This window comes from Scyliorhinus canicula, chromosome 5 (genome assembly GCF_902713615.1).
Source record: "Scyliorhinus canicula chromosome 5, sScyCan1.1, whole genome shotgun sequence".
Lineage (NCBI taxonomy): Eukaryota > Metazoa > Chordata > Chondrichthyes > Carcharhiniformes > Scyliorhinidae > Scyliorhinus > Scyliorhinus canicula.
In genome coordinates this window covers 93,242,950-93,256,008 of record NC_052150.1, presented here as the reverse complement: position 1 = coordinate 93,256,008, position 13,059 = coordinate 93,242,950, and the positions used below count along the sequence as shown (strand labels likewise).

At 41.6% G+C, this 13,059-nt stretch overlaps 1 protein-coding gene across 7 annotated transcripts in view; it reads left to right on the top strand.

Annotated features, from left to right (window-relative positions):
* LOC119966127 (MAGUK p55 subfamily member 6-like) overlaps positions 1–13,059 on the top strand; it is a 161,179-nt gene that overhangs the window by 127,151 nt on the left and 20,969 nt on the right. For all 7 annotated transcript variants that reach the window (XM_038797381.1, XM_038797383.1, XM_038797379.1 and 4 more), the window contains 3 exons: positions 140–292; positions 2,250–2,477; positions 10,226–10,357. In XM_038797381.1, coding sequence (XP_038653309.1) covers positions 140–292; positions 2,250–2,477; positions 10,226–10,357 — 513 coding nt within the window. The remainder of the gene's footprint in view (positions 1–139; positions 293–2,249; positions 2,478–10,225; positions 10,358–13,059) is intronic.

Here is a 13,059-nt window from a genome sequence, read left to right as displayed (position 1 = left end):
GAACCTGGGACCCTGGCGCTGTGAAGCCACAGTGCTAGCCACTTGTGCTGCCCTGCTAAATAGAATTCTAAATAGATAATTGTTAAATAGATTCTGCACCAATGTTTCGGAAATAATGGTTCTTTCTTAATGTTTGCAGTCACTTTTGGAAGCTCATGATTTGGTTGCATCGAAGTGTTATGAAACGCCACCCTCAAGCCCCAGCCTGCTAAATGAAATCTTGAGGAACCAGACAGCGTCAGGAGATGCTGTTCGCATGATAGGAATTCAAAAGAAGGCCATGGAGCCTTTGGTAAGCATTTAGTTTCATTTGAAAGTTGGTGATCGATGTATCTTGAGTATTTGCTTATTTATAATTTTGGATTCTTGTGTTTGTAGTGTTGCAGAGTTCCTGTAATCATCAGTCACATTAGATCATATCAATCCTGGGACTGCTACCTGGTAACTCCCCATTCCTGAGTACTTGTGGGTCTGAACTAGGGCAACATTTGGGCACAGCTTGAGGGGTTGTAATACGAACCGGATTGGATGAGCTTAAAATAGAACATGGAAAAAAATATTTAAAAAAAAAAAGATGAATGGAAGATTTTTTTCGGGTTTTTTTCTAACTATTTTCTCTCTTCCTCTGCTAATATCTTGCTGGGTTCAAGCTCTATAGGTTCCAATAATTGTGTAAAACCTCATGCCAAATTGCCATGTAAACGTGAACTACTACACGGTTATCTAGCTGTTTGATTCGGCTTGTCTGTGATGGTCACTCATTGCTGGCACATTTCCAGCTGGGTATGTTGCATAATCAGAAACCATTGTTGATTTTTCCCTCTATAACATCAGTGCAGAAGTCAGTTATAGTGTCCCTACCACTGTTCCAGCTCAGATCAGTTTATTCAACTCGGGCAGAGGACTGTGTGGTTTTCACTGTTTATTGATAGGATCATTTCAGGCATCCCTATAATAGAGATGGCATTCCAGAGTAGTTTAGCTTTTGGACCAATGTGTACCCTTCATTTTGTTTGACACAAGTGAACGTACAGGGATTGTTTTAGCCGAGAATAGCTTGGGAAACTTGGCTTCATAAAATTGGTGTGAGACTAGTCCTTGAACCATTTTGTGAACGGAGAAGGATTCCTCCTTTTTCTCTTTCTAAATTGTTTTCTAAGTATTAAAAATAGAATACAAATGATTTCAAAGTTTGCAGATATAGAAACTTGTGAACTATGAGGAAAATATTGATATGGAGGACATGGGTTGATGGAATGGATAGACATGGCAGATGATTTTAAAAAAAAAATTAGAGTGCCCAATTTGTTTTTTCCAATTAAGGGGCAATTTAGCGCGGCCAATCCACCTACCCTGCACATCTTTAGGTTGTGGGGGCGAAACCCACGCAAAGACGGGGAGAATGTCCAAACTCCACATGGACAGTGACCCAGAGCTGGGATCGAACCTGGGACCTTGGCGCCGTGAGGCAGCAATGCATGGCAGATGAAATTTAATGCAGGGTGGTGTGAATTGATATACTTGGGGAGGAAGAAGAAAGAGGTAATGTAAAATACAATTCTAAAAGAGGTGCAGGAGCATAGAGATACCTGGGGGTATATGTGCATCGATTGTTGGAGGTGACGGAGCAGTTTGAGAAAGTGATTTTAAAAAAGTAATATCAGGTACTGGACTTTATAAATCAAGGCATTGAGTACAAAAGCAGGGAAATAGGAAATTATGGTAAAACCTTTATAAACCTCTGGCTTGGTCTTAACCAGAGTATTGTGTCCAATTCTGTGCACCAAACCTTAGGAAGGATGCAAAGGCATTAGAGGGGGTGCATTAAAGATTTAGGAGAATGGTTTCAGGGATGAAATACTTCAGTTATGTTGACAGACTAGAGAAGCTGGGCTTCTCGTTGGAGAAAAAAAAGGTTGAGAAGGGACTTAATTCAGAATGGTCTTGGCATATTGGATCGGGAGAAATTGCTTCCATTGACAGGGAGATTGGGAACTAGAGGACACCGAATTTTAAGGTGCTTGGTAAAAGAACCTGCGTTGACATGAGCAAAACTCTTAAATAAGGCAACTTCACCTCACAGCAATAGGAGAAAGGGAAATGTTTACTATTTTCTTGTTTGCAGTGATACATTTTCTTAACTGTTTTTCACACTTGACCCCAATTGCTAAATGGTTGCATTTCTTCTGATTTTGTTGGGGAAGCATAAACATCAAATGAGCTTTAATTATTTCATTTATTTTTAATAGGGTGTTACCTTTCGGGTGGAGAATAATGAACTGGTAATTGCAAGGATACTCCACGGAGGTATGATTGACCGTCAAGGTCTTCTCCATGCAGGCGATATAATTAAAGAAGTAAATGGCCGAGAAGTGGGGTCTGACCCAAAAGTACTGCAAGAAATATTAAAGGATTGCAGTGGAGGCATCACATTTAAGATCTTGCCCAGCTACAGAGATACTCCTATGCCCCTGCAGGTAAGAGATATTGCAGAGGTGCAGATTAGGAAGTATTTAACATAATAGTTTATTCTATAACAATTAAACTAATTGCCTCGGATCAGTAGAACTTGTACTTCATTGAACATTTACATCTTCCGAAAAGGCATTTTTCTGTTGAGCATCATGTTATATGTTTGATCCTAGAATCTGTTGTTCTTTCTATTATCCTATTGCTATTTAATATTGACTATCTGAATAGCTACATAATTACTCTTCATTATAATAAAATCCATAATAGATAATCCATTAAATCAATATTTAAAGTGTGTCTTCAAATTATCGATGGATTATTTAACGACTGAAGAGTTGAAATTGCTTTGAGCTCTGATTGTCAGGAAATCAGTTGGAAAGTACTGGCGATTGGGATGGCAAGCAGGCAGATGGCCACATGGAATATCTCATGATGCACTGACATGGCACAAGATTTGCACAGTTTTGAAGTTTTAGCAGCTTTACAAAAGGTTGATCGCCCAAACTAACACCATGCAGAGCCACCGTATACACCTGGAGGGTCTTGCTCTGCTTTATAGTATCTGGTCAGATCCTGTCACCAGATTCAGGTTGCACTCATGCCATATCTCTAATACGAACATATAAAATGGAGCAGAAATATGTGATTTAGCCCCTCCAACCTGCACTGTCATTCAGTAAGATCATCGTCCATCTGTTTGTGTTTTCAATTCCCCCGATCTACCCCCCGATGTCCCTCGCCGAACAAGAATCATATCTGCCTGCCATAAAATTATTCAATCACTGTGCCTCCACCACTCTTCTGAGGCAGATATTACCAGAGTTTCACAACCCTCAGCGAAAAATGTCATCCTTTCTGTGTCCTAAAAGTCTGACTCCTGATTTTAAAACAGTGCCCGAATTCTGGGCCTGTCCACAAGTGGGGAGGCATAAAGGCACAATGGTTAGCAATGCTGCTTCACCGCTTCAGGAACCCGGGTTCAATTCTGGCCTTGGGTGAAGGTGAATTTGTGTGCTGTTTGCATGTTCTCCCTGTGTCTGCATGGGTTTCCTCCGGGTTCTCCGGTTTCCTCTTTCAGTCCAACGATGTGCTGGTTAGGTAGATTGGCCATAATAAATTGCCCCTTAGTGTCCAGGGCTGTGCAGGTTAGGTTGTGGGAATAGGGGGGGAATGGGCATAGGTAGAGTGCTCATTTGAAAGGTCAGTGCAGACTTGATGGGCCAAATGGCCTCCGTCTGCATTGTAGGGATTTTAAGTAAAAATTAAATTCTAAGAAAACATACTTTTCACATCCACCTTGTCGAGACTGTTCAGGATCTTAGATTCTTTAATCAAGTCGCTCCTCACTCTTTTAACCTCCAGTGGAAACAAACCCAGTCTGTCCAAAGTCTCCTTGTAAAACAACCTGCTTATTCCAGGTATCAATCTAGTATCCCTCTTCTGAATCATCTCCAATGCATTTATATCCTTCCTTAAATAAGGGGACCAAAACTGCATACATCCCTACTTTTATGTTCAATTCCCCTCGTAATAAAGGATAGTATTTCATTAGCCTTCCTAATTACTTGTTGTACCTGCATATTAACTTATGATTCATGTACTAGAACATCTAGACCCCTCTGTACCTCGGAGTTTTGCAGCTGTACGCTGTTTAATCAATACTCTTTTATTTTTCCTGCCATCGGGCCCCAGCACAGCACACTGCAGAACTCCATTCTAGTCACTTCCTGACAGTCAGACAAAGACCCATTTATGCATAAACTCTATTTTCTGCCAGACAACAAATTTTCAGTCCGTGCTAATATATAACCTCCGAGACTATGAGCTTGTATTTTCTGCAATAACCTTTGAAAACCCATGTGGCAATCCAGGTACAGAATGTCTACAGACTCCTCTTTATCCACAGTGTGTGTTACTCTGTCAAAGTACTACATTAAATAGGTTAAACATAATTTCCCTTTCATTGAACCATCCTGACTCTTCATGGTTACCTTCATGGTTATTGTGAAATGTTCTAAGTGCCCAGCTGTAACCTCCATAATGATCAATTCTAATACCTTTTCCATGACAAATGTCAAGTTAACTGGTGTTTAGTTTTCGGATTACTCCCTCCTTTGCTTCTAGAGAATTTTGGAAAATCAACATCAGCACATCTACTTTCTCATTTGCCACCTAAGATGAAGTCCATCAGGACCCAGAGATTTGTCAGCCCACAGGTCCATCGGTTTGCTCAATACTGCTTCCCTAGTTTCATCAAGTTCCTCTCCCTATCACCTCCTGCTTTACAGTGATTGCTGAAATATTCTTTGTACCTTCTGTAGTGAAAACCGAAGCAAAATATTTGTTCATTTAATTCACCTTTTCCTTATTATTTATCATTAACTCCTGTTTAGGAGCAACACTCACTTTATTTACTCTTTTCCATAGAAACTTTTGCAATCGTTATTACGTTTCTAGCTAGCTTTCTCTCATTCTTTAATTTATTTCCTCTGATTAAACTTTTAGTCATTCTCTGCCATTCTTTATATGCTGACCAAGCATCTTTCAACGCTTATATGTTTTTTCCTCAAGTTCAATGCTTTCCTTAACAACTTTAGGTAACCACGGATTGTGGGTCCTCCCCTTACGTTTTCTTTAAAGTAGCAATATACTTATTCTGAGTATTGTGAAATGCCCCTTAAATGTCTGCCACTGCTTCTCTATTGATCTATCCTCTCGTCTAGTGTCTCCGTTCATTTCAGCTAGGTCAACTTTCATGCCCATGTAATTGCCCTTTTTAAAGTTTAAAATATTAGTCATAGACCCTCTCCTTCCATTCAAACTGAATGTAAAATTCAATCATATTGCTACCTAAGGGTGCCTTTGCTCTGTGGTAATTAATTCATCCTGTCGCATTGCACAGTACCAAGTCTAATATATCTTGCTCTCTGGTTCCAAAGTACTGCTCAAAGAAACTGTCTGAAAGTATTGAACTCCTCATCCAGGCTACTCTCGCCAATCTCATTTTTCCAATTTATATGTAGATTAGAATCACCCATGATTATTGCCATCCCTTTATCACAAGCATCCAATATTTCTTGTATACTTTGTCCTACATGTGGCTACTATTGGGAGGCCTCTAGACCACTCCCACTACTATTCCTTCATCCAAACTAATTCTACTTCCTGATCTACTTACCAACATAATCTCTTAACTATTGCACCAATGCCATGCTTGATTAACAGTACTACCCTCCATCCTGTAGCAACGTCTCCATAATGGCCATCAGATCATATTTATTTACTTCAATGTGTGCTTTCAATTAATTTAGTTTGCTATGAATGCTATGAGCATTCAGATATAGAACCTTTAGTTTTGTCCTTTTGTTATCTTTGTAACATCTAGTATTGACTGTTGGGCTATTCTTAGATTTTTTTTCTCTCTGTCCCTTCCTGCCGTTCTCTGACCCTCATTACTATTTTTCCCTCCTACCTTGTCTACCCCATCATTTGCCACATCTACCCAAAGTTGATCCCTCACACACTTTGTTTCGTTTAAAACCCTCTCTACTTCTACTGTCTTTTAATGTACCAGGTCAATGTGTGAGGATGTATTGTTGGGTTGGTGCTAGATTTAAAAATTGCATGGAACATGAGAACCAAACTACCAAGATAGCTTGGAGAGAAGAGCTAGAATCTTAAACCAGAAAACTCTAACCTTTAAGAGTGGTCCCTAAAATTGTAAAGTTACCAAAATCATGATGGTTTATGGAATAATGTACCAATATATATATATATACTTTATAGATGAGGTTGTTTACATTTGCAATTCCAGGTCTTGCCTGAATTATATTATCTTAGTTAGTTGCCAGGGTGGGCCATGGCCCCAGCCTCTTAAAGCTGAGGAAAGAAAAATGAGCCTGATCTTTGCTGGTGATGCTTGATGAAAACAAGCTGACGAGAACGGTTCCTGCAATTTTGTCCCACACCCCTAAGAGTTCAATGGCTTGTTGACATTTTGTCTAAGCTAATGATTGGAGACTGACCAATTTGCCTTACTCCATGTAGCATGTTTAACAACACTTGCCACCAAGCCCGAGAACTGCCTTTACTGCTGCCTCTAACCTGACCATCTAACCCTTGAAACTATCTTCCCTGGTATGGTAACTGAGGTACACAGAAGACTGAGAAAAAGAGAGCATAGAAAATTGTCAGGTGGGGGTGGTAGGCTGTGTAGACTTGTGATTATTGTTGGAACAGTAAGTAAAAAGCTGTAGTCCAGGTATTCCATGAGAAACAAATTGGATTGAGAATTGTATGTCATAATTCTGCCTGACTCAATAACTTAATCAATAACTTAATGGTGTGACATTGATCCTGCTCCTGATTTCAAAAGGTGAGGCATACTTGGCTTAGGCTGTTAGCTGACATGCTCTCCTTTAGTGCACCGTAATTTAAATAAACCTAGCATTTTTTTATTGCTGTAATGCTGTGCTGTTTGATCTTTCGCCATTCTTTGACAGCAAGACTGATTGTTTTATTTCCCTACATGTACCGTTTTGAGAATGTACTTTGTGTCATCAGGTGGCACCCTTTAGCAGCACGTGATGGGGCTCTGACTTGAGCAGTATTGAAATAACATTCAATAGACGTCTCGACTGTGATTGTCAGTTAACTCTGGGATTCTGGTTTCTAACATCAGAATGTATAATTACGGTGTTGAACGACTGAATTAATAATTAATTAATCTTATTTAATTGTGTTTCTGCTATACTTAATGAATCACAGCCGCTGATGAGATTGAGATATAATATATACAATTCAGATATTGTGGTCAAATTGGAAGATGGCAAAATCTATCTATAATTGAATCATAGAATGGTTGCAGCAAGGGTGACCTGCTGATCCCACTCGCCTGACATTCCCTCGTGACCCTTCTAATTTTCTTGTGAGTTGCTTATCCAAGACCCTTTAGAGAGTCAAAATTGAATCTTCCTCCACCACACTCTTCCAGGTGCAAAAAAAAAGTTTTCCCTCATGTTGGCTCTTTTTTGCCATTCACCTTATATGGTGTCCTTTGGTTCTCAATCCGTGTGGCACCAGGAATGGTTTCTCTCTTATCTATTCTGTCTAGATCCCTCATGATTTTGAACACCATTTCTCATCTCTCCCCGCAACCTCTTTTTCACTTGAGAACAAGCCCAGTTGGGGCAGCACAGTGGCGCAATGGTTAGATCTGCTGCCTCACCCCGCTGAGGACCCTGGTTCGATCCCGGCCCCAAGTATCTGTGTGGACATGATGTGGAGATGCCGGCATTGGACTGAGGTGGGCACACTAAGAAGTCTTAGAAACCAGGTTGTGTGTAGAATTTGCACATTCTCCCTGGGTCTGCATGGGTCTCACCCCCACAACCCAAAAAGATGTGCCGCATAGGTGAATTGGTGCTAAATTGGCCCCTAATTGGAAAAAAGAATTGGGTACTCTAAGTTTATATTGAAAAAAGAACAAGCCCAACTCCTCCGTCTACCGTAAAACTGAACTCCCTCACTCCTGGAGACATTCTTGTGAAACTTTTCTGCATCTTCTCTAAGGCCTTCAAATTCATATACTGAATGGTGCCCAAGATTGGAAACACTGTTCCAGTCCAGGTTGAAATATGTTTTGTAACGTTTCCCCATAACTTACTTTTGTATCCTGTGCCTCTGTTCCTGAAGCCTAGGGTCCTGTATGTTTTTTCAACCTGCCCTGCCAACTTCAATGTATGTACGTAACCCCAAGTCTCTCTTTTGTGCTGCACTCCCTTTAGGTTTTTCATCTTTTAAAAAATGTCTCATTCTTTCTTCCAAAATGTATCACTTCACACTTCAACAAACGTCACCTGCCATCTGTCTGCTCATTCTACCAACCAACTATTGCCACAGCTAACCTAAAAAGTATGATGCTATGATCACTAGTCCCTGGATATTCTCCTCCTGATACTTGATCCACTTGGTTCGCCACAGTCCCAGAACTAAATGTAGCAAGGCCTTCTTCATTGGGGGAATTGAAGGCAGTTGTGGGATCGTGTCACACAAAATCTAGTGGATGAACTTTCTGCTGTTTACCTGCCTGCTCTCGATTTGTCTGAAATTTTACTGCGACTGAATGCGTAAGGCAGCCTGCCCGTGCCCCTATTCAGGCCTTTACGTGACATGTTAATAAGATACAAAGCAGAATTAGGCAATTCGGCTCATCGATGGTCACTTAAGGGTCCGATTCCACCCCTGCTGGTATTTTACCCACCGCAAGATCGGCCTATGCCATGCAGGAAACCTGGCACTTTTAGCTGGGTGGGGGCCGGGGGCAATATTCTTTGGTGGGTCCCCCTGACCCTTGGAGGTGTCCCTCCCATCTTTAATCCTCCCCAGGACGCTTGAACCTGACCCCAGCTCTCCTGACTGAGACCCCTGACCTCGGACTTGCCTGGCTCCTCTATATGATGGGGCTGTCTTTCGACCCAGCAGTGGCCACCACGTCCGGCTGGCACTGCAGGGACCACAGAGCTGCTGGTCACCTGATTAGTGGACAGCTCTCGAAGGCAGGACCATCCCAAGGGGGTGGACGTCTCGCCTTGAAGCAGTTAACGTTGTCCCCAGCATTAATGGGCAGGCTCCCATTCACTTTTCAGCAGGAAGACGGGGTCACATTGCCCCTTAAATGTAGCCCATACTCTTGTAGAAAATTCTTCTGGACACATTTCAAAAGCCCCTTTTGACCTCTCTACCTAATACTATTACTTTGCCAGTTTGTATTTGAATTGAAGTCCCCAATATCACTACTCTATATGGTTTTTGCATCACTCTGTAATTTCCTTGTAAATTTGCTCCTCTATATCTTGCCCTGTTGAATGGTGGTCTCTACAATACACTGAGTAATGTGATGGTTCCTCTGTCGTTTCTTATTTGTATTACTTCTTAGTCTTGCCTTTCTGTGTCTCCGAGTCCATTTTACATTGTGTTTCTCCTTTTCTAATGCTGCACCCTGGTTCCCAACCTCTGCCAAGTTATTTATTGTTACTTTCCCAACAGCAGTAGCAAATTGCCACATGAGGTACAACCCAACCGGCCGGTACAAGTTCCACCTCTTCCAGAACTACACCCTGTGTTCCATAAACCTACAAACCCTCCTGCCTGCCTAATCTTTCTAGCCACACATTCATCTGCTCCACCCTCTATTTCTCTAGGTGCAGTGTGCCAGTGAGTAATCTGACAATTCACCACCTTTTTAAGGTCCAGCATGCTAGTTTCTTTCCTCATCTCCCTTAAATCTACCTGCAGGGCCACCTCCCTCTTTCTACCCATGTTGTTGGTACCAATACCAACCTGGTAGAAATACCTGTCCTAACTGTAGAGTCTGCACTTTCGCTGTTACTCACAAGCACAAGTGGCGACATGGAGTTCTTGCATGGAACAGGTTGTACACGACATGGAGTTCAGTGTGCGTCTCTGATTTAAACATTTCTTGGTTAGGGCGGAAGAAATATTAATCCCTCTTTCCCTTTTTTTTGAGTAGTGATATAACAGTAACAACCCCTCTAAACCTCTAGCACTATAACTGTGCCCAATTACTGTGTCCAATGAGCTTTGAATGATTGTGACCAAAATCTGTTATTTCCACAGTTGCTTCTTTGAGAAATCTAGGATGTGTTCCATCCAGACCTGGTCACTTACCAACTTTCAGTAATGCTAATCTTTTCAGTACAACTGTTTTCTAATAGGCTCTAATCTGTTGCAGGTGTTTGTGAAATGTCATTTTGATTACAATCCAGCCAATGACAGCTTAATCCCCTGCAAAGAGGCAGGATTGAAGTTTTCCAGAGGAGACATCCTTCAAGTTGTGAATCGAGAGGACCTCAATTGGTGGCAGGTTGGTTCCACTTTTCTGCAGTGCGATTGAGAGGTTTTTATTTCTTGCATTCGTCCTAATGAGGGCAAGGCAAAACGTTTTGGCAACATGTCTCTTTTAATCAGTGCTCAAGCTCTCTGTTTCAGCTTGTTCTGAGACAGTATGATTTTTAAAATTAATTCCTTATGGGATGAGGTCCTCACTGACTAGATCAGTGTTTCTTGCCCATCTCTAATTGCCCTTGAGAAGGTGGCAGTGAAGCACCTTGAACCGCTGTAGTCAATGTGGTGTAGCTATACCCACAGTATTGTTGGAGAGGGACTTGCAGGATTTTAACTCAGTGACAACAAAGGAACCGCAATACAGTTCCAAGTCAGGATGGTTTGTGGCTTGGAGGGGAACTTGCAGATGGTAGAAAATGAGGACATATAAATATGTTTGGAATAATACTTAACAACATTTTCACTTAAAGGCAAATGCAGTCTGAGCTATTCAATTCCTGAGAATGGATGAAAAATCTAATGAAACTTTGGCTACCTAATTTTAAGTGATGGAAGTAATTCGGTGACCCATATCGAGCAGACTCTTTAACCATATCATTGAGTTCTGAAATAGCACAGGCTGAAAGGTGGCGCAACACTGCATTCAGGCTTTCTGGCAGACCTTGTGTTATTTCATATTGCTCTGAACTTGGCACTATGCTGCAGCTTTTCCAAATAGGTGCCCTGAGAGTGCAACCTTTATCATCCACGATGTTCAGATACAGGATTGCCTGATATCATGGCAATTTTTGATGCTTGCAAGATTTGAGTCTATACTTTTAGATGCAGAGGGAGGTAACATTTTGTGATTTCTGTTTGTCTTGTTGAGATGAGGGGGAAAATTAAAGTATGTGGGTACTTCTACCACAGATTTTGGAGTATTGTTTTGAAGGTTAAGATTTGAGGGGGAAAAAGAAACCTTTTCTCTTTCTGTCCGATTGATTTTCATTTGATTTTGGACTTTGAAAACTTTGATATAAATTTGTTCTCACCAACACCAAGTGGCTAGTCTCACATAATGCGCATGTGATCTGCAGGGGGAGAAAATTCAGGATGCATGTTATTTTGTAAATCGATTTCATGTTTTGAAATTACATAACTTGGCGCTAGTTTTCCTTGAAAATTGTGTTTGAAAATTCATTACATTAATATCCAGACTTTGGAACAACATGAGTACATCAGTTGCCTCTAGAATGAAATCAACAAATGGAGAGGAAAAATAATGGGAATAAACAGGATTTTTAAAGCTGACTCAAATGGTTCATTATCCTAAACGATTAAAATAGCAAAGGATGCAGCTTAGAAAACTGAAACTATCCAGGGCAGCCTTGCAATATGATTGGCTTGTGATCACCAAAATAGGCCATTGAAGAAAGCAGTGTAAATGCTAACTCACAACTAGATTGGGGTTCGAGAAATCTAGAAGGAACAAGTGCATTGGCCCAAATTAACTTTGTTTGTTCTCATTTTCTATAATTAACTGGTTTAATATTTTTATTTGGTTTTTAACATTTTATACATAAAGCAAAATAACAAGAACAACAACCTGCCCCCCTACTCTACCAACTAGCAACCCAATAACTTAAAGAATAGCGCCCTCATCCCCAACAGATGACAGTAACCAACTCTTCAAAATGAAGAATAAATAGACCACATCTCTCGTAGAACCTCTCAACCTTCCCCCTCAAGGTAAATTTACAGGTTCCAAATACAGGAACCGCAGCAGATCCCCAAGCCACACTGAGGCACTGGGTGGAGCAATCAGCAAGGCAAAGGCTAAACATCTGCTCCCACTCCCATCTGCAGCTCTGGTAAGTCCGACACTCCAAATATGGCTCCCAGGGGACTGGACTCCAAATCCAAGTGCTAAATCGCCAACATGGTGTTGAAATATGACTGCCAAAATTTTCCCAACTTCGGGCAGGACCAGAACATATGTACATGGTTGGCGGACCCCTCCCACACTGCTCACAAGCGTTCTCCACCCCCTCAAACAACCGGCTCATCCCTGACCTCGTCAGGTGCGGCCTGTGCACCACCTTTAACTGTATTAACCCCAGCCTCGCACACGAGGTTGAGGCATTCATCCTCCGCAACTCTTCATACCACAATCCCTCCTCCAATGTCACTCCCAGCTCCTCCCCCCATTTGGACTTAACCCCTTCCAGTGACATCATATCCTCCTCCAAATCCTCCCATAAAACGCTGAGATGAACCCCCCCCCCCCCCCCCCCTTTGCCCCTTTGAATCCCGCCTACCGACAACACCCACTCCAACAAGGAGGAAGTGTCACCGGAAACGTCAGGAAAACCTTCCTTGCAAAGTCCCACACCTGCACCACCACCTCGCTCCTCCCATCCTTTACTCCTCCCATCCCGGGAACCTAGCATCTTGCCGGCACAAACACATGATTCTCTCGAACCGGCATCAGCTTCGACCCCACCCCTAACTTAAAATGCTGCTAAAATACTGAGCAGCATTCCAATGCTGAGTTCTTTGTCGAGATACCGTTATAGCAAAGCTTCTGGAAGAGTAGAGCCACTCGGGGAAAATCAACTTGTTGATTTCTACAATAAAAACAGAAAATGGTGCAAAGATTCAGGCAGCACCTATGCAGAGAAAAAATGTGACCTTTTATCAGCTCTAGCATTTTTAGGTTTTATTTCTGATTTCGTATATCTG